Below are 21,392 nucleotides of genomic sequence, written 5' to 3'. Positions count from 1 at the left end.
CAGCACCCCTGCCCAAATTCCAGGCTGCTGGAGCCACAAGCCTGGAAGCCATCAGTAAGTCTTACAGATTTTATCACCTAGATCTCTTGACTCTATCAACATCTCTCCATCTCCACTCCACCCCAACCCTGCACATACTTACATACGCCATGCTGTCTTTAACTGAACTATAACAACAGCTTTCTGGCTTGAGCCATAGTTGAGCCCTCTTGCCCACCTTTGAAGCGAAAATGCAAATTCCCACTGCACCACCTACTAGCTTTGAAACTTGGACAGATTTCTGCACCTCTCTGTGATTCAATGTTCTCCTGTAAAATGGAGATAACACCATCTACCTTGTGGCCTTGTGACAACTGAAGGAGTTGACACGGGTCAAGCCCTTGGAGGAGGAAGCACTTACCACTTACTAACTTACCAGGTAATCGTCCTGGATGTTTGTCTCCACGCCATGCTAGACTAGAAGTTCTACAAAGGCAGAGATGTATCCATCTGTTGGTAAGCCTCCACTGGTAGCTCCTTGTAGCTCTTGGAAACTGTGAGCCACCACAAACTGGAAAGGAGCCAGCCATATTTTGTTAAGTCAGTCTATCTACTAACATATTCCCTTTTTGTCTCTTGCTCTACCAATGCGTTCCTAAAGGCTTCCCCCAATGTTCCAGCTTGTTCCCAGCCATAAATCCATAATTGGGTCTACAGCTGAGGGGAAGGAGACAGAGGCAAATTGTGGATAATTTCCCACCAGGAAATGCAGGGGCAGAGCAGCACAAAGGCCCAGAGGGTCTTCCTTCTCTCCCCACAGCTGAGTTTCTCTCCTTTGTCATCTTTGGAGGAGGCAAGTGTGACTTCAACAGGGACCTGTCCAGATTATTAAAACTGCAGCTAACAGGGAAGAAGGGCCGATGGGCCCAGGAACAGAAACGCAACCGGAGATGCAACAGAAGTACAGCCTCCCAGGTTTTGGAGAGTCACCTGAACTCCCGTCTTGAGATAAAGGCTTCTGAAGGAAAGAGCCGGGAGAAAACGTCCCTTCGCTCCCTCTCTCTCCTCTGCACTTCTCACTCTCGGTCCTCCCCACATCTCTTCCCACCTTACTTCTGAGCAGGGTGTCCAGCCCTGCCACCTGGTGACAAAACCGCCGGCAGGAGCCAGGCGCCGCACGCGATGAGAGCCACGGTGGCCGACGACTGCCGGACCACAGAGGGAAAGATCCCTGAAGGATCTCCCGGGCAGTGACAGGAAGGAGGATCCCGAGCCCGCGCCTCTGCGGGCGGCGGGGGCGCGGGCACCGGCCGGAGGGGCGGCGCTCCCGGAGGCTGTCTGCGCAAGCTGCCGCAGGGCCCGGGGCGGGGCCGCCGTACGCACCGCTCGCCCCCCGCGCTCGCGAGGCAGAGCGCCCCCCGCGGACTCCGGGAGACCCTCCCCCGCCCGCGCGGAGCTAGGGACTGCGCGGCCGGGGGCGGGCGCCGCGGCTGAGGTATGGCCGCGGGGGCCGCGGTGCGCAAGGCGGCGCAGGTGCTGGAGGCGCCTCCGCAGCACGAGCAGGTATGGGGCGCGGGCCGCAGTCTGGGGACACGGGGCTAGAGTCCCGAGGATCACGCGGAGGTTGGGTGGCCGCGCGGACAGGTCTCCGAGTCCTTCGCCCCGGCGCGGGATGGAGGGGCGGATGACCTTTCTGGAAGGTGCTCGTTGCTTCGCCTCACCCTAACCCACCCCATGGGAGTCGAACCCCTCTCCATTTCCCTCTTTCCCTCTCCTTCTTCTCCCCTTTCTTTTTCCTTACCCCTCCTTCTTCCAACTTCGTCCCCCCGCCGCCACTTGGCTCCTCCAGAAGCACCCTTGTTGGACTCATCCCTATCCGTTCCCTACCCTCCATACTGGCTGCCCCTCTCTCCACCCTCTCCCTGACAGAAGCCCCAGGGCCCAGGCGAAGGCCGTGGGCATTGGAAGACAACAGCTGAAGGTGCTGGGTGTACATTAGGCTTGACTTTATGGTTCTCAGAGGTTCTCAAACTTCAGCGTTCATCATAATCACTCGGAAGTCTTTTTAAAAAGCAGATAGTTGGGCTATGCCCCGGGTTTCTAGTTCTTGATATCAGGGATAGTGGCGGATCATTTATTTGCAAGTCTGACTAGTTACCAGGAGGTGCTGATGTTCAAGGTTAGAGAAGCTCTGGGCTAGCACTTTCCTCCCCTCACATCCTGCCTTCCCCCGAGCCCTTCGGTGATTTCAAATCTAAGTCATTACTATATTTCATTAATGGACTCTTCTTAGGCCGTGATCACATACGAGGAACTGTGCATGGGTAAAGGGGAAGCAGTTAGAGGTAGACCTTTCCTCCGGAGCTCGCATCCTAGGAAGAAAGTATAACAAGGATAAAATAACTCATAGAGGGTAGGAAGAGATTACTGTCCCCATAAGAGGTTGGAGTGAAGTTTTGTAGGCTTTCTAGGAAGCAAGGAACTGCTTCTGACAGGGAGGGTGGGAAGGCTGATGGGGGAGGGAGGGATGGCATGGCTTTTGGGAGCAGGGCCTTGGAGAATGGATGAGATTCCATGTGGCCATGAGGGGAAATGAGAATTCTCCATGGAGGAAACAGGAATATGAAATTACTTGGAGGTGAAAAAAATTGGTGGGGGCTGGGAGGTGAGCATGGAGAAAGGTAGGGGTAGGAGTGGATATTCTTTATGATCCTGGCAGAAATCCAGGGCTCATGAATCCTTGTACGCAGAGAGAGCTGGATTATGACAAATCTTGTAACACATTGTGTATTGGGGATCTATTCTCTAAAATAGGGAAGCTGTAAGGGAACTCCCTGGCTGACTTGCTGGTTTCACTCTCCTGTGAATCAGATCAGATCATTCACAGCAGGTTATGGATGAAGAAGTCTGCAAGCTGGGAAGGACAGAAGACTGGCAGAGTCAGTTCTGCAGCTGATACTTGCTGTCCCCTTAAGGCTGCCATCGCTGCCTTGCCTGCTGCCCTCAGGAGGCATGGTCCCCTGTTAATTCTTTCCTAGGGGGAACTCAACAGCTTTTCCCTTAATCCCTCATGGCAGAGCCTTGTGGTCCAGGGACCCAGGGCCAAGGTGTCACCAGGGAACCAATTAGAAATGGAGTCTCAGGGGCGCCTGGGTGGCTCAGTGGGTTAGGCCGCTGCCTTCGGCTCAGGTCATGATCTCAGGGTCCTGGGATCAAGTCCCGCATCGGGCTCTCTGCTCAGCAGGGGGCCTGCTTCCCTCTCTCTCTCTCTCTCTGCCTGCCTCTCCATCTGCTTGTGATTTCTCTCTGTCAAATAAATAAATAGAATCTTAAAAAAAATAAAAAATAAGAAATGGAGTCTCAGGGGCGCCTGGGTGGCTCAGTGGATTAAGCCACTGCCTTCGGCTCAGGTCATGATCTCAGTGTCCTGGGATCGAGCCCCGCATCGGGCTCTTTGCTTGGCGGGAGCCTGCTTCTCTCTCTCTCTCTGTCTGCCTGACTCTCCGCCTGCTTGTGATCTCTCTCTGTGTCAAATAAATAAATAAAATCTTTAAAAAAAAAAAAAAAGAAAAAAGAAATGGAGTCTCAGTCCCCCACCCCAAAACTGCAGGCTTAAAATCTGTGTGCTAACTGAACCCCTGGCTGACTGCACATCAAAGTTTGAGAAGTGCTAGTTTAAAACAGACTTTGTAAGAGCTGCAGATAATAAAGGAGAAATAGATATGGTTACTGAGCACCCCAACCCCATAAGAATTTATGGAGCATCCTGTGTATGACAGCACCCTGACTTGAAACGTTACCCTGTTTAATGTTCATTCAACATCCTTATCACCCCCTGAAGCATATTTCTTTATGTACTTGTTTTTCTGAGAACCTCCATCCCTTTAGACTCCAGCAGAGCAAGCACTTGATCTGCTTTGCTGGCTACTGTATTTCCAGGACCCAGCACAGAGCCTGACAAAAGGCAGAGCTTCAGGAGATGTTTATTCGGCAAATATGTGAGTGAGTAATGAACATAAAACCTCATGATCCAGACTCTAATCTGCCCAGCTCCCAGTGTTAGCCCTTTGTGACAAGTAAAACCCTCCTCCTCCCCAGCTAGACCCCCTGTGGGGTCACAAGAGCAAGCCAGCTACACCACGTCTGCTCCTGAAACTCCTCAAAGTTGGGGTGCAAGAAAGCAGGCAGAGTGGATTCATCAGTTTCCTCTTGTCTGAGGCCTCCTTTGCAACCTCTGTTTCCCCCAGAGGACCCACCTCTACCCCAAATTCTTCTCTGCCTTAGAGTAGGCCTGACACAATCCCTTCCTCCCCCTCATGGAAGCTCTGCGCTTGCCCAGTGACATGGATTCCGTATCACTAAACACGGCCCTCCAAGTCTGACACACCCGTACCTCCCTCACATATGTATCAGGGACACCAGTAGTTTGAGTTCACACTTCCAGTTTTGCCAAGCATTTTAGCAAGATTTTTCTAACAGACAGGTTTTTGTGAGGGAAGAGTTGAAAGTGGGTAGACCCATTTGGAGGCAGCAGCTGAGGTGAGAAATGAGGAGGGCTGGCGCTGGGATGGAGGCAGTTTTCAGATACAGTTGACCCTTGAACAGCAGGTCCACGTGTACATGGATTATTGGCAGTGTGGTACTGTAAATGCATTTGCCTTATGATTTTCTTAGTAACATTTTCTTGTCTCTAGCTGACTTTATTATAAGAATACAGTAATAATACACATCACGTACACAGTATGTGTTGATCAACTTCTTATGCTATTGGGAAGACTTCTAGTCCACAACAGGCTTTTAGTAGATAAGCTTTAGGGAATCAAAAGTTATATCCACATTTTTTACTATATGGGGGACTGGTGCCCCTAGCCCCCACATTGTTCAAAGGTCAACTCTATATTGATTGAGTGCGTGCTGTGTCAGATGGGGGTATTCAGGGTGGGGTAAGACAAGTAATAAATCACCAGTGACCATGCATTGTGGTGACAGTGTTCAGTGGACAGTGGATCTACCAGAGGTGCCTAACCCTAAAGGCTTCCTGGAGGAAGTGGAATTTAGGGCATCCCCAAAGCGTGTCTGGGGGCAAGGAAGAGCACTGAGGGGGAGGAAGGTTCTGCTTGACTAGACCAGAGGCTGTTCAGGGGCTGTGGAGAGAAATGAAGCTGACAAGGACCACAGGAGTCCTGTTAGTGACAAGGGCAGCCACTTGGGTTACGAGCAGAGGATCAGATAGGACCAGTCTCCTTGTCATTGGATCACCCTCACTGTTTGAAGGGAGAAAAGGAGTGAAGGCATAAGCTCCTCCGGGATGGGGAGGGAACACTGCACACCAGGCTGGAGGCCTTCCCTTGCCAGGCAGTCTAAAGAGTAAGAGCCCCTTCCTGTTCTGGCTCTTTACCACACACTACATTTTGTTTCTTCATAGAATTTACTGCATTAGGTCATTGTTTTCCTTACTTGCTTATTGTCCATACTTTATCTAGAACACAAGGCTTAATTCATGAGAACAGGAGCCTTTTCTGTCTCACTCACCTTTATCATATGCCAGGTCCTATCCCAGTGTGTGGCACCCAGGAGGTAGTAAATAGATACTGGTTGGATGAATGAAGAAAATTGTTGGCACAGAGGCCATTGAGGTGGAAAGAAGTGGGTTGCCAGGTATTTTTGTAAGGTCAGCAGGAGGGTACTGGGTTGGTGGTGGAGGGTTAGGGTCAAGAGTGGTGCCCCATATCTGTGTTTTGAATGATTGGATAGATGGGATATGGAGTTGCTGAGTGAGAGGGGGAACTGAAATGGAAGTAGGTTGGGGGAAACGATTATGTTCAGTCTGGGTCAGGTTGAGTTTGTGTGTCTGAGGGACATCCAAGTGGAAATCTGTAAAAGGCACTTGGGTAGAAGAATCTGAAGCTCAGAAGTGAACAAAAAGGGGAGGAGAGATAAATAAGGATGTGCTAGCAGGGAAAAAAGGATTTGGCAATGACAGACGAGAAGGAAAAGGAGAAGCAGATTCAAAATGACTTCTTCATTTAAGTGACATATGTTCATGCAGATTATAAAAAAATAAGTATAAAAAAGGAGTAAGTATTCCAGCAGACATCAGCACTCATAGATCATTCCTATTAGGACTCTGGTGACCATTCTGGATACCTCTTTCTTTTGGATGTTTGTTGATTCAGTGCAACTCTGTATTTACATTAATAGGTTTACAATATATACAACCATTTCTAAAGCATGCTTTTTCTCTTAACAATATGTCATGGAGATACTTCTGTGTCAAGAAATACAATCATTTTAAAGACCCAGTAGATTTCCTTTATTATATCAGAACTCATTAACCGATCCTGCATGGGTTGACACATAGATTGTTGCCAATTTCTCAATATTATAAATAAAACTATGCAAACACCTATGTCATCTTTCCCTGTGCATTTTTCACCTTATTTTGTGAGAGAATATTCCTAGACTATTCTACATAGTCCATAGGGTAAGCAAACACTTAAAATTTTGACATACCTAACCTAATCTGTTCAGAGAAACTGTCTTAATGTATACAATGCATCTGAAGGGCAGGAGGAAGCCATTTTCGGCACTAGCTGCTAAACATTTTCCCCCTTATCATCTTACTTTTTTTTTTCTTTTTAATGTTAATTTGTATTAAAATTATGGACATCCACATTTTAAGCAGTCAAATAGTTCTACAAGACTTAAACAACAACAAAAAAACAGTGGAACCCTTGTCACCACTCTACCCTTTCCCATTCCTGATTTCCCACTCTCCAGAGGCAACAACCTTCAACTGTTCTCAGGAACTGGTGGTGGACCCTCCCGGTGGGGGAGGGGGCGCTCAACACCAGGGCATTGGGGTTCTCGTGCTCCCAGAAGATTCCAGTGCTCATAGGGTGTTCTTTCTCAATGCCATGGATGCCCCCTCTCACCCTCAGCCCTTCTGGGGGGTGGGGTAAATTCAGAAGCAGGAGAATGCAGGGACCACCTCGCATCCCACCCCGTTTATCTCACCTAGCACCTAGGTTCTCTGTCCACAGTAATAAAGTGGTGTGCCCCATTCCCTCCTGCCACCCTGGATGTGGGGTAAAGAGTTGTACCCTTTCCCCTACTATCTCTGTCTGCCTGTCCCTTAGCCCAGGCAGCCACCTCACTGTCCCTAAGTGAAGGTGGTGCTGGGGACCCTGAGGTCTATAGATTCAACTAGCCCTCACAATGGAACCCCTGAGGCTGTCTTTGTGACCCCAGCCTGGTCTCTGGTCCAACCAAATTCCCCAAAGTCCCACAAGTTTTCCACCATCCCTTTAGGCAAGGCTCTGACCCTGAGCTCCTCCTGGCTAACCACCGTCATCCTCAAAATAAAGCTCCAACTTTCATTCTGCCTAGAAAAAAAAATCTGTTGCTTTTTTTAACTTTACTATTTCTGGTCTCTACTTCATACTTGGAAATACTTTGTCTACTACATGATTATTAAGACATTTACCATATTTTCTTCTAGTGCTTTTAAGACTTTTTTTTTTTTTTAGATTTATTTATTTGTTTGAGAGAGAGAGAATAATGAGCAGGGGAGGAGCAGAGAGAGAAACAGACTTCCCACTGATCAGGGAGTCTGATATGGGGCTTAATCCCAAGACCCTGGGATCATGACCTGAGCTGAAAAGAGATGCATAACCAACTGAGCCACCAGGTGCCCCAAGAATTTCTTTTTTACAATTAAATATTTGATCCACCTGGACTTTATTTTGAGATGGGGTTTGGATACAGCTCTATATTTTTTTCCAAAACCACTCGTCTCAGCAACATTCGTTGAACAATCCGTTTTTGTTCCTCACTGGTTTGAAGTGATTCATTTATCATATGTACTTGGGTCTGTTCCTGGATGCTGTCTGTGTTCTGTCCACTCATCTATCTTCCTAGTCCTGGACCAGTAATAGGAAGTTAATTTCTGTGGTTTTATTATTGTGTATTTCAGTGTCTGGTAGGCCACTACTCCGGTATTTACTCTTCTGAGTTTTCCTGGCCATCTTTATATGCTTATTTTTCCAGATGAATTTTAGTGTCACTTTAGTTTCCAAAATAAATGCTTGTAAGATATTGAATGGGCCTGCCTAGTAACATACCAGAAAAAAATGTCAAAAAGTAGACTTCACCCTAGAGAAAAATATTATAAAATAAGGGAACTACTACTAGAAAAGAGATGTCTCTGAAAATATCATCAGCATCATCATCTTCATCATTATCATTGTATTCATTTTTTCCCTCTGTACATTACAAGCTGGAAAAAAAAACAAATTCTGAAAAGGGCTCTTTTTTTTTTTTCAGATCTCTCACACAAAGCTTTCTGCAAATGATGAGTGGAAGTAAGTAATGAGTCTTTTTTCTTTTTTTACAGCTGTTATCTAAAAATTCCATCTCCACCTTAACAGTTGGAGAAATTAAATGACGCTATGATTTATTTGTAAATGTCTCAGGCTACAGAAGGTCGGTTAGTACAGCATGCATATGCACTGATAGGATGAACTTGAACCACTTGGATTTCTTCTGTTTCCTACAGTGTGCCCCACACAGTCCCCCAAAACTGGATTTGTATGTCCTTCAAAATAGGGCAATGTCAAGTTAGTATTTATTTTAGGCATAAGATGCATCTGGTTTTTTATATATGCTGTTTCACCTGTGTTCTGGTACTTACTATAGGGCCATTAGGGCCCTGTGGGCACCAAAAGAAATAAAATAAAAATGAAAAGTTCTTCCTTTTTTTGCATTATGGTAATCAATGATGAATGTATTCCTAATCAAAATAGGAAATACTTATTATATTTGCACACTACTTTATACTTTCCAAAGTAATTCTATACAGGTTAACCATTTAAGATAGGTTTTCATTATATATACACAGTCGATGCATGTCATAAAGCATAGTTTATGTCTATGCAAGCCCTATTTTAGACCCAATTATAAAGTCACTTTTCTGTCTCCCTGCCCAAAGTTGAAAGTCTGTTCACTAAGTAGAATATTAAATAGTTACTTTGGATTGGGGGCTGTAAAAACTGTAAGTGCTTGTACCCTTTAATTTTTCTTCACTTCCCATTTCTTCAAAGGAACGAGTGTATTTTTTAATGAGTTTCTGAAAATCATTCTTATCTCTTAAGCTCAGCTTCCGACACAGAGACTATTAACAATGTAATTTTTTAAGGTTGCTTACCTGATAGGGACTTTAGCTTCTTCATTTGATAAAGTTAGGAGTGTAGGTACATCTAATGTGCCTTCCAGCATCCAGGTTCTAAGATTCCATCTCAAAGGAGAACTTGGGCAGTATTTAATGGGCTCTGCAGGCTCATTGCTACACATTCTCCAGCAGGGGGCACCCTCAGTGCCCTTTTCAGAAGCACTTGGTACTTCACTCTTCAGAGTAGTGGTGGAAATTACTGGTAAAGGGGGAAAACCCAGCCCACATACCCAGTGAGTGCCTTTAAAAGGTCACAGTCTCACAGCACAGAATAGTACCCTGCAGTGTTTTCTGATCAGTACAGCAAGTGCAGACTATATCCAGTCATAAGTGAAACTTCAAGAGATTTCGTGACTGATGGTGCCCCATCCAGAGCAAAAGGTAATGCTAACCACTATTTATAAAGTACTTGATGGGCAGCATTCATAATTTTCCCATTTTCCCTAATCCTGACCCTGGACTGCTCTCTCTTCCTCTAACCCAGTGGTTCTCAATCTTGGCTGCACCTGAAAATCGCATGTGGAAGTTGAACTGCCATAACAAGTACCACAGCCCTGGTGGCTTAAATGACAAAAATTTCGTTTCTCATAGTTCTGGGGTCAAAAAGTCAAAGGTGATGGTATTGGCAGGTCTGGTTTCTCCCAACCCTTCTTGGCTTGCAGCTGCCTTACACTCTTCCCTCCCTGTGAGTTTATATATAAAAATCTTCTTAGATGGACACCAGTCCAATTGGATTGGGGCCCATTCACGGACAGCATTGAACCTTAGCTAACTCCTTAAAGTTCCTATCTCCAAATACAGTCACCTTCTGAGGAACTGGGGGGTAGGACTTGAGCATATGAATGGGGGTGGGCATGGTTCAGCCCATGTAAGGCACAGAAACGGTCATTTAATTGATCTGGTCACGGCTTGGACCTTGGGACTTTTAAAAGCTCCCCAGTGATTTTCAGTTTACAGCCAACAACAAGAACCACTGCTCTAGGTTTCCTCCGAAGCTACTTCCACTATGGGAAGTTAAACCAGATGACGTACTATAATCATGTTTTCTCTACTTTTATGCAAAGCCAAGAGTTCATCTAAAAACTGAGACATTCAGCCATCAACTGAATGTTTGTACCTGCTTAAGATAATACATGGGCTTCTTCTTTCCCCTTATAATGAAAAAAAATGTATACAGCTCACTGAGGAGTTTTCTGGAGTCCTTTGGATAAGTTTCTCTTCATCGGTATCATGTCCGGTATATCCTTTTACTTAAGAATATTTAAAGTTGTGGTGAAAAAATAATGAATACTGTTTTTCTGAAAATAAATAAATTGGAAAAAAAATATTTAAAGTTACTTGGAATTACCACTATTTTACTGTTTTGAATTTCAAAAATGGCAATTTTATATGATTTAACCTGATAATCATTATTATTCCTCATTTAAGAACAAATAACATGGGCTTTAGAGTTTTAGAATAATCCTGTGAGGTACAGAGGGATGACGATTTTAAGTCTGCAAAGGAGGATACCATGGTGCAGAAGGGATGAGTGACTTCTGTGAGTCTGTATGACGATAATGGCCAGACTGGGGACTGGCACCCAGGTCTTTCCAGAGCCCATCAGTGACTTTCTTGGCCCCATCATTTCCCTTGAAAGGACAAGGCTGAAGCCCAGACCACACAGGCTAGCTAAGGGCTGAGAGGAATTGGTTTCCCTAATGAACTCAGACTCCTCCTCTCTGCTGCCGCCTCCTCAAGCCTGAGAGAAAAGGCAAAACCAAGAAAACCTTAGGAAAACTGTACTCAAACTTAAAACCCCCTACATTTGAAATCTCCAGTTTCTTTCCACGAGCCCAGACATTTTGTTCCTGTAAATGTGCAGTGCAAGGGTTGAAGCCTTTTTCAGATGACATCATTTGCTGGTTCCAGCCTGCAGCAGGAGAGGATACACAAGATGCACCGGGGCCATGAGTCCATGCACGTGGAGATGATCTTGATCTTCCTCTGCACCCTGGTCATCGCCCAGATAGTGCTGGTACAGTGGAGACAAAGGCATGGCCGGTCCTACAACGTGAGTTGCCCCCGGTGGCCTCTGGAAGCCTGCTCCTCTTCCTGCTGCATCCTTCCTTTCTCACTGCTTAGAAGGAAACCCTTTGGTTTAAGTCAGTGGCCCTCAACAGGGTGCAATCTTGCCCCCAGGAGTTACATGGCAACATCTGGAAACATTTTCAGTTGTCACACCTTAGTGGGAGGGGAGAGGCAGATGGGAGATGCTTCTGGCATCTGGTGGGTAGAGGCCACAGATGCCACTAAACATGCAGAGGACAGCTCCTGTCACTCATGACAAGACTAAGAAACTTTGGTTTAAGTGAATTAGTTTTCCTTTAGCATGATCAACTTCTGCAAGTGGCCTAGGAAAAGGCAGATTAGGAACTGCAGCAACAAAAGATTGAGGCTAACTTTGTTTAATTAGCAATAAACTCAACTGGCATCAATAGTTGGCATATCCATGGAAATGGGTTAATGCAAATGTTATACTGACTTCAGCAACACAAAGCATGATCCCGTTGGCAAAGAACAATCCTACTTGAGCATGTCCATGAGAACCTTACCATCTTGGGGCCTCAGGATCATAGCCTGAGATCTTGCTATTGTAATGTTTCCAGTAGTGGTTCTCAAATCTTAAGGTGCATCAGAATCACCTGGAGAGGTGAATCAGACTGTCAATCAGATTCCTAGGTCTCACCCCCAAAGTCTCTGTTTCAATAGGAGCCCAAGAATTTGCGTGTCTGACAAGTTCCCAGGTTATGCTGATGCTCTTGGCCAGAGACCACATTTGAGAACCAATCATTTAGACTGGAGTATGTTGCAAAGAAAGAAGGTCCTCATTTAACACTCCACCTGGTTCTGGGTCTTAGACTGGTCATTATAAGAAAACTTGTCTGTGACATATGAAGTGCTGGCTTAGACCAGTATTTTATTGTTTTTTATTTTTCCCATTATAGAAATTATTCCCTGTGTAGCACAGGGTCTAAAGGGATTCTTTTGAATTCTGTAGAATGTTTAAGTTTAGACAAGTTCCACATTTTATTTAGAAAGGGAAATCTTGTCTTTTTGTTGTTTAAGCAAACATACTAATTTTCTGCTATGTACCACTGTCTTATCAATTAAAATAAACATCATCTATATAGTACTTGAACAAATTGTTTTTAAAAGAAAAAGACTGGAATAAAACTTCATAAGTTATTCACTCATGTCAAAGAAAAGCTTCTTAAATAAAACAATAATGGTTTTCTCATCTGCAAAATGGAAATAACCTAATATTCAGAATTTCTCGAGTCCTTAAGAAGAAAACTGGATACCTAAGGAAACCATTCATAGCCCTATTCCATTATTCCCTTATAACTGATAATGATCTCTGGATTAGATATTTCAAAACATGCTCAGTTTCCATGACAACTCTGGTGTAATTTTTACATAGAAAGCCTCCTTAAAGAAAATGCCTCTTGAGCCAGCTGACCTGCACTATGTCCCACTACTCCTCCACCATTTTTATTTGATGGTTTTCAAGGTAGCTTATGCCAAGAAGAATTTGTCCCTGTCTTATATTTGGAGAAATTGCCCCTCTGTCAATTCTCTGAAGAGGTATTTCACAACACTAGTTGATGTCGGGCTCACACACTGGTCCTACCTAGCCACAGACAGATGAGCCCGTGAATCAGAGGCCACTTGAAGGACTTGTTGCCTTTGGAGGTTCAAACCCTTGATGACTCAGGCCACACTGGCACCAGGTAGACATCCCTGAGCTTAACAAGTGTTGGGTAGCTGGATTGGTCTTCCCAAATTGTTTCCTGCCGCTCACCGCCACAAGTTGTGCTGCCTGAAATAACTTTCCGGGCTTGTTACTTTTGCTTGCACCCCATCCCTCACCAACAATTGGACTCCCTTAATCCCCCAACTTCTGCTCTCCAAGGTTGCTACTTCTGTCTTCTTCTATCACACAATTCCTCTACTTTATGGTTACCCAAAGGGGCTCTGAGAACCCCTTGTAGGTGACCAGATGCCTGTGATAGGAGCCTCTCGTAGAGTGATTCTGCCTGGCGAAGCCAGGAGCCCAGATAAAGATACCCTACAGTGGTCAAGGACTATTTGGGTCTCATGGTGGCCCTTTGGGACTCTCCTAGATTAGCGCATAGACATGCTTGGCTTCTAGAATATTTTGTACTTCTTTGCCCATAAGTCCATCTATATCTATTATTGCATGTCCCAAAGGAACATGTCCCTTTCCCCTGCATGTCTCTTTCCCCTGCATGTCTCTGTTGATAATATTTGGCTCAAAGTGAGAGCCAGCATGTGAGGCTGATCTTTCCCATATTACTGCCTCAGATTTACCCCATACTTTGCAATTCTTAAGGGTTCAGTGCCAGATCCAGGCATCAGAACACAGCCATTTCAGGAACTCTTGGTGGTACCTGCAAGTCCTGAATCTGGAAATGATTTCCAGAGCAACAGAAGCTGATACTAGCACCAGTTTCCGGCATTCTTACCGTACCCTGCGTGAACCGTATCAAAAAAATCCCTTTGCCTGACATACTTCTCAACTTTGGGATGGAATTTGATATGGTCATGTTTCCACAAATGCTGACCTGAACAGCCTTATCATCCAGGGAGAACCTAACTTTTAAATTGCTTCTCTTGGCACCTAAGATTATGTGACACCTAGCAGAGCTACAGAGAGCTTTGAACACAGTTACAAGATTCATGAGTTCCTGACTCTTTTTTACAAGGGGCCATATATGAGGATTTATTTCTATTACTTAACTTTGTAATCTCCATCAGTATATTAGTAATATATTAATATTTATAACATGTTAATTATAATTACTATTAGATATAAATTACTAAATACAAAAATTTATATACAAATTACTGTTACTGTTATAGTTGTGATAGTGAGCTTTTTATACATTAAGTTACCCTGGAAGATAATTATTTTTTATTCCTTTTGTGAATTATAGTTCAGAGATTAAATAACCTGGTCAAGTTTGTATAACTAATTAGTTGCAGAGTAGAGACTAGAATCCACCCTCACTAGGTTGTTTGTTTGTGTTTTTTTTTTTTCATATCAAGGATGAGTTCCTTAAATATCTCTGAACCATGGTTTCCTAATCTGCAAAATGGAACTACTGAAGAAAGGAACCTGTCTCCAAAGTTATTGTGATTCAGAAACATTTTCCTGTGAGAACGTCTAGCTTGGTGACTGATATATAGTGAGTGTTCAGTACCATTAGTTGATTCTGAGTGCATTCAAGAGAAATTGATGTATATAAAACAGTTTCACAAATTTAGCCATACATTGTAAAAGCAGTTTACTAATAAAAGAATCCTTTTCCAAACCCACCAACCTATATTTCTATACCCAGAGAAATTATCTTTCAAAAGTGGAAGTAAAATAATTTCTCTCTCAGATAAACAAAAAAAAAAAAAAAAAATGGGGTAATTCATTAATAGACTTGACTGCAAGAAATGTTAAAAGAAGTTCTTCAGAAAGACAGAAAATTATATAGGTCAGAAACTCAAGTCTACATAAAGAAATAGAGTGTCAGAAAAGGAATAAATGAAGATAAAATAAGATACTTCTTATTCTTAACTGACCAAATAGATAACTATTTGTTCAAAGTAGTAATTGTAACAATGTACAATTGACCCTTGAACAACAGAAGGGTTCAGGATGCTGAACCCCCACATAGTTGAAAATCTGTGTATAACTTCTGACTTCCCAAGAACTTAACTACTAAATAGCCTACTGTTGACCAGAAGCCTTACCATTAACATAGTCAGTTGACACATATTTGATATGTTATATGTTATATACTGTATTCTTATAATAAAGTAAACTAAAGAAAGAAAAATGTTATTAAGAAAATTATAAGGAGGAAAAAATACATTTATGATATGGTACTGTCAAAAAATCCACATATAAGCAGACCCATGCAGTTCAAATCAATGTTGTTCAAGGGTTTACTGTACTGGTTGATTGTAGTATATGGGTAAATGACATGAATGACAGCAGTGTTAGAAGAAACATGAGGGAGGAATTGGGATTTCTGTGTTATAAGATACTTGCACTACCAGTGAAACAGAATAGTATAATTTGAGAACGGACTTTGATTAGTTGTAAATGTATATTGCAAACTCTAGGGCAACCACTGAAACACTTTTTTAAAAATATGTAATTAGAGTACCTGGGAGGCTCAGTCAGTTAAGCGTCCAACTCTCGACTTTGGCCGAGGTCATGATCTCAGTCATGAGATTGATCCCTATGCTGGGCTAAAAAAAAAAGGATTCTTTCTTTCCCTCTCCCTCTACCCCTCTCCCTAGCTCCACTTGTGTGCATGCATGCCTGTGCTCTCTCTCTCTCGCTCTCTCTCTCTCTTTCTTAAAAAATACATATACTAAGAGAGGAGAGAAAATGGAATCATAAAATTCTCACTTAAAGCCAGAGAGCCTAAAAAAGGGGGTGGGGCAGAGAGGAAAAGAAAGAAACAAAAAATTATGCAACAAACAGAACACAGTTACAAATATAGTAGATAGTAATCCAACTATATCAACAGTCCCTTCAAATGAACATAGTCTAAATATATCAATTAAAAGAGATTGTCACTGTGAATAAAAAATAAAACAAATGAAAACTAAAAAATAAGACCCAATTATATGTTGTTGACAAGAAACTCATAAGAATACAGATGTAACCATCAGGGAGAAAAAAGGGGCAATACATAATGATAAAAGAGTCAGTTATTTAAAAGGGAATAACAATTCTTAATGTGTATATACCTAACAAGAGAACATCAAAATATACAAGGCAAAAACTAATTGAACTACAAGGAGAAATTGACAAATCCACTGCTTAGTTGGATCAGCAGCTTCCTTCAGCAATTGATAGAGCAAGAAGGCAGAAAATTGGTTAAGGATAGAGTTGATCTGAAAAGCACGATTCATCGATCTGTCCTAATTGATATTTATAGAATACTTCATCCAACAACACATTCTTCTCAAGCTCACATAAAACATTCACCAAGATAGACCACATTTAGGACATAAAACACACCAAAAAATTTTTTAAAGAATTTAAGTATACAAAGTATACACTCAGACCACAAAAATTAAATTAGAAATCAATAATAGAAAGATAGCTGGAAAACTCCTGAGATATTTAGAGATTAAACAACACATGAGACAAAGAGAAGGACTCAAGAGAAACTAAAAAATAATTTTAACTAAGTGAAAACAAAAATACAACATATCAAAATTTGTGGGATAAAATTAAAGCAGTGCTTAGAGGGAAATTTATAACATTGAATTCATGTATTAGAAAAGAAGAAAGATCTAAAATCAATTAAGCATCTACTTTAGGAAATGAAATAAAGGAGTAATTTAAACTTAAAACAGTCAGGGGAAAAGAAATAATAAAAATTAGGGAAAAGAAATAATAAAAATTAGGGCAAAAATTGAATTAAAAACAGAAAACCAATAGAGAAACTCAATGAAACCAAAAACTGTTTTTTTAAAAGGTCAGTAAATTTGGTAGAGCTCTAGCCAGAAAACCAAGAAAAATAAGAAAACACAAATTACTAATATCAGAAAAGAAAGAGGGGTCATCATTATTGATCCTATGGACATTAAAAAAAAATGGACTATTATGAATAGCTATATGCCCACAAATCTGGATAACCTAAATAGAATAGACTGATTCTTCAAAAAACATAAACGATACCAAAACTCACACAAGGAGAAATGAATAATCTGATAGGCCTTTATCTATTTTTCCTCAGATATAACTGATATATAACACTGCATTAATTTTAGGTGAGGTGTGCAACTTCATGATTTGATCTATGCATATGACATGAAATTATTACCACAATAAATTTAGTTAACATCTATCACTACACATAGTTATAATTTTGTGTGTGTGATGAGAACTTTCAAGATCTTCTCTCTTAGCAACTTTCAAATACATATTATTGTTAACTATAGTCACCATGGTGTACATTACATCCCCAAGACTTCTTTAGTCTTATAACTTGAAGTTTGAAGATTTATACCTTTTGACCACCATCACCCATTTAACCCTCCCCATACTTCCTGCCTCTGGTGGATATCTATTTTTAAACCCTGAGTCAAGGCACCCAGGTGGCTCAGTCTGTTAAGCATTGGACTCTTGATTTTAGCTCAGGTCATGCTCTCAGGCCTGTGAGATTAAGCCCCGCATCAGGCCCTGCACTGGGCCTGTAGCCTGCTTAAGACTCTCTCTCTCCCTCTTCCCCACCGAACTCTGCTCTTTCTAAAAAAAAAAAAAAAAAAAAAATTTTAATTTTATTTATTTATTTTGACAGAGAGAGATCACAAGTAGGCAGAGAGAGAAGGGGAAGCAGGCTGCCCCCCAAGCAGAGAGCCCGATGTGGGGCCCGATCCCAGGACCCTGAGACCATGACCTGAGCCGAAGGCAGAGGCCTTAACCCACTGAGCCACCCAGGCACCCCAAAAAAATTTTTTTGAGTCAAGAATTAGTATCTTTCTAAAAAAGAAGCACCAAGCCCAGATGATTTCAATTGTGAATTCTACAAAACATTTAAGGAAGAATTCTTTACAATCTTCCAAAAAGTAAAAGTAGAGGGAACACATCAGAACTCATTCTTTGAGACCAGCATTACCCTAACACCAAAATCTGATGAAGATATTACAAAAAGGAGAAATCATACCCATATCTCTCATGAATACAAATGTAAAAAAATCCCCCACAAAATACTAGCAAGTCAAATTAAACAATGTATAAAAGGAATTATACACTATGGCCAAATGGGATTTACTCCAAATATGTAAGGTTGGTTCAAAAATTACAAACGAATTTATGTAATCAAGCACATTATGATGCTGAAGAAGAAAAAAGTCTATTATCATGTTAATAGATGTAGAAAAAAGCATTTGACAGGGTCCAGCACCCATTCATACAAAAATTATCAGCAACCTAGAAATAGAGAACTTCCTCAAATTGATAAAGAATATCTATTAAAAAAAACCTACATGGGGTGCCTGGGTGGCTCAGTGGGTTAAAGCCTCTGCCTTTGGCTCGGGTTTTGATCCAGGGGTCCTGGGATTGAGCCCCTCATCGGGCTCTCTGCTCAGCGGGGAGCCTGCTTCCTCCTCTCTCTCTGCCTGCCTCTCTGCCTACTCATGATCTCTGTCAAGTAAATAAAATCTTAAAAAAAAACAAACAAACCTACAGCTAGCATTACACTTATTGATGAGAAACAGGTTGCTTTCCCCTTAAGATAAGGAAGAATACAAGAAAATCTATCTGAATTGCACTGTCTTAGCTACTGCAATAAGACAGAAAGGGGGGGGGGGCAGATAAATACAGATTGAGAAGGAAGAAATAAAAGCATCTTTGTTTGCAGATGACATGACTTATGTAGAAAATTCCAAAGAATCAACAACAACAAAAACAACCCTGAAACTAATAACTGATTATAACAAAGTTGTGGGATATAAGGTCAATATACATAAGTCTATTGCTTTCTTATATACTAGCAATGAACAACTGGAATTTGAAATCAAAACACAATACCATTTACAATGGCACTCAAAAAAGGAATATTTAGGTATAAATCTGACAAAATATATGTAAGATGTATATACAAAAACTAAGGAGACCTAAAATAAATGGAAAGATAATCCATATTCATGGATTGGAAGATTCAATATCGCTAAGATATTGATCTATAGATTCAATACGATCCCAATAAAAAAATCATAGCAAGCTATTTTGTGAATATCAACAAACTAAATCTGCATTTTATATGGAAAAGTAAAAGACCCAGAATAGGCAACACAACACTGAAAAAAACAATGTTGGAGAATTGACACTACCTAACTTCAAGACTTATTGTAAAGCTATAGTAATCAATACAGTGTGACATTTGTGAAAGAGTAGACATTTAGATCAATGGACTGGAACAGAGAGAGCATAAATAGACCCACACAAATACAGTCAACTGATCCATGACAAAGGGGCAAAGATAATTCAGTGAAGAAAGAATAATCTTTTTAACAAATGGTGCTGGAACTGGACACACATATGCAAAAAAAAAAAAAGAGAGAGAAAAATCTGGAACATATATTTCACTAAAATTAACTTGGGATGACTGGGTGGCTCAATTGGTTAAGCATCTTCCTTCGGCTCATTGTGATCCTGGGGTCCTGGAATCAAGCCCCACATCAGGCTCCTTGCTTGGCAGGGAGACTGCCTCTCCCTCTGCCTGCTGCTCCCCCTGCTTATGCTCTCTCTCTCTGTCTTTCTGACAAATAAATAAATAAAATCTTTTAAAACGTTAAATTAACTCAAAGTAGATCACAGGTCTAAATGTAAAGTACAAAACTATAAACTTCTAGAAGATAACATGGGGGCAAAATCTTGATGAATTTAGAACACCAAAAGCATGATACATGAAAGAAAATATTGGTAGGTTGGATTTTATAGCAATTAAACTGCTCTGTGAGAGATACTATGAAGAGAATGAAAAGACAAGTCGCAGAAGGGGAGAAAATAACTGCAAAATGAACATCCATCCCAGGACAGTTACCCCAAATATGCTTAAAACCCAATGATAAGAAAATAAGTTAAATGCCAAAAGATCTGAAAAGAGAGCTCATCAAGGAAATATACAAATGGAAAATAAACATATGAAAAGTAGTTCATCAGCATATGTTATTAGGAAACTGCAAATTAAAACAATAATAAGATACTAATACATACATATTTGAATGATTAGGAGCCAAAGAAACTGACAATGCCAAATGCTGATGAGGATGCAGAAAGCAGGAAATCTTGGTGGGAATTCAAAATGCTAAAGCCACTCTGGAAGTCCCCTGGGCAGTTTCCCATAAAGCATAGTCTTCCTACATGATCCAGCAATCACACTACTAGGTGTTTACCCAGTTGAACTGAAAGTCTACGTTGACACAAAAACCTGCATGCAAATATTTAATAGTGCCTTTATTCATAATTACCCAAAACTGGAAACAACCAAGCTGTCCTTTAAAATTGGAATAAATTGTGGTATATTCATACAATGGAGTATTAGTCTGCAGTAAAAGGATAGAGGCTATCAAGCCATGAAAGGACATGAAAGAAACTTGGTTAAACAAGCTGATCTGAAAAGGCTGCCTGCTGTAGGATTCCAGTAATACATTCTGAGAAAATGATCATTGGCATGATCATAATATGACCATTGGCATGATCATAATATGACCATTGGCTATCAGTGGCTCAAGGAGGGAAGAGGGAAGGACAAACAAGTAAAATGAGGACTTTAGGGCCATAATATTGACCTGCATTATACTGTTATTGTGGATACAAAATTGTATGCGTTTGTCAAATCCCACTGAACAGTACAGGACACCGAGCGGAAGTTAAGGCATGCCAATTTTTTAAAAATTCCATTTAGGAGATTGGAGAATTCCCAGGAAATGCAGATGGTGACATTACAAATGTATGAAACAACTTCACTGAAGGGAATTAGGGGGGAAAGTTGCTTCTCTAAGTCCCTTTGGAAATTAGAGGAGTCTATACCAGTAAGGCAGTGGGAATTGCACATGAGCAACTGATAAAAAGTGTCCCATGGGAGTGCGGCAAACCCCATACTGCTCCATATGTATCCTGGAAGGGAACAATTAAGAAATAAATGGCACATGGTGGGAGCCAGGTCACTTATTATTTATTTACACCTTGAAGGTATTATCTACGACATATAAAATAGTATTAGTTTCACATCATTTCGTGAACAATTTGGATTTCAGCGGGGAGGGGACTAATCCAAAATGCTGGAAACATTTTCAGATTACAACTTTTAAGAAATGTCTAGCTTCTGAAGTGACTGTTTGATTTGTCTTAGATTCTGCTCCATGGTCTGTAGGAACTGTATGTGTGTCAGAGCAGCTTATTATAAATACCTAGAGCAAAGGAAACATGTTATTTAGAAAACAACATTTAAAAATAGAACATTAACTGCTCCTGTGTGATGTCAAAAAGTGAAGAGAGAAAGTAGGTGAGAAGTGGAAAATTTTTATTTTGTTTGGAATACTACTAAATACCTGGATGTTTCCAAATAGTCACAGTTTTAGTACAAGATAGAGCATC

At 41.5% G+C, this 21,392-nt stretch overlaps 1 protein-coding gene across 1 annotated transcript in view; it reads left to right on the top strand.

The window, feature by feature from the left end:
- The first annotated feature begins 1,476 nt into the window (after positions 1-1,476).
- RNF175 (ring finger protein 175) overlaps positions 1,477-21,392 on the top strand; it is a 43,593-nt gene continuing 23,677 nt past the window's right edge. The window contains exons 1-3 of the mRNA XM_044226159.1: positions 1,477-1,542; positions 8,305-8,342; positions 11,120-11,261. Of these exons, the coding sequence (XP_044082094.1) occupies positions 1,477-1,542; positions 8,305-8,342; positions 11,120-11,261 (246 nt within the window). The remainder of the gene's footprint in view (positions 1,543-8,304; positions 8,343-11,119; positions 11,262-21,392) is intronic.

This window comes from Neovison vison, chromosome 11 (assembly GCF_020171115.1).
Source record: "Neovison vison isolate M4711 chromosome 11, ASM_NN_V1, whole genome shotgun sequence".
Classification (NCBI taxonomy): domain Eukaryota; kingdom Metazoa; phylum Chordata; class Mammalia; order Carnivora; family Mustelidae; genus Neogale; species Neogale vison.
The sequence above is the reverse complement of the archived record's forward strand: the minus strand, read 5'-3'. Positions and strand labels throughout refer to the sequence as shown.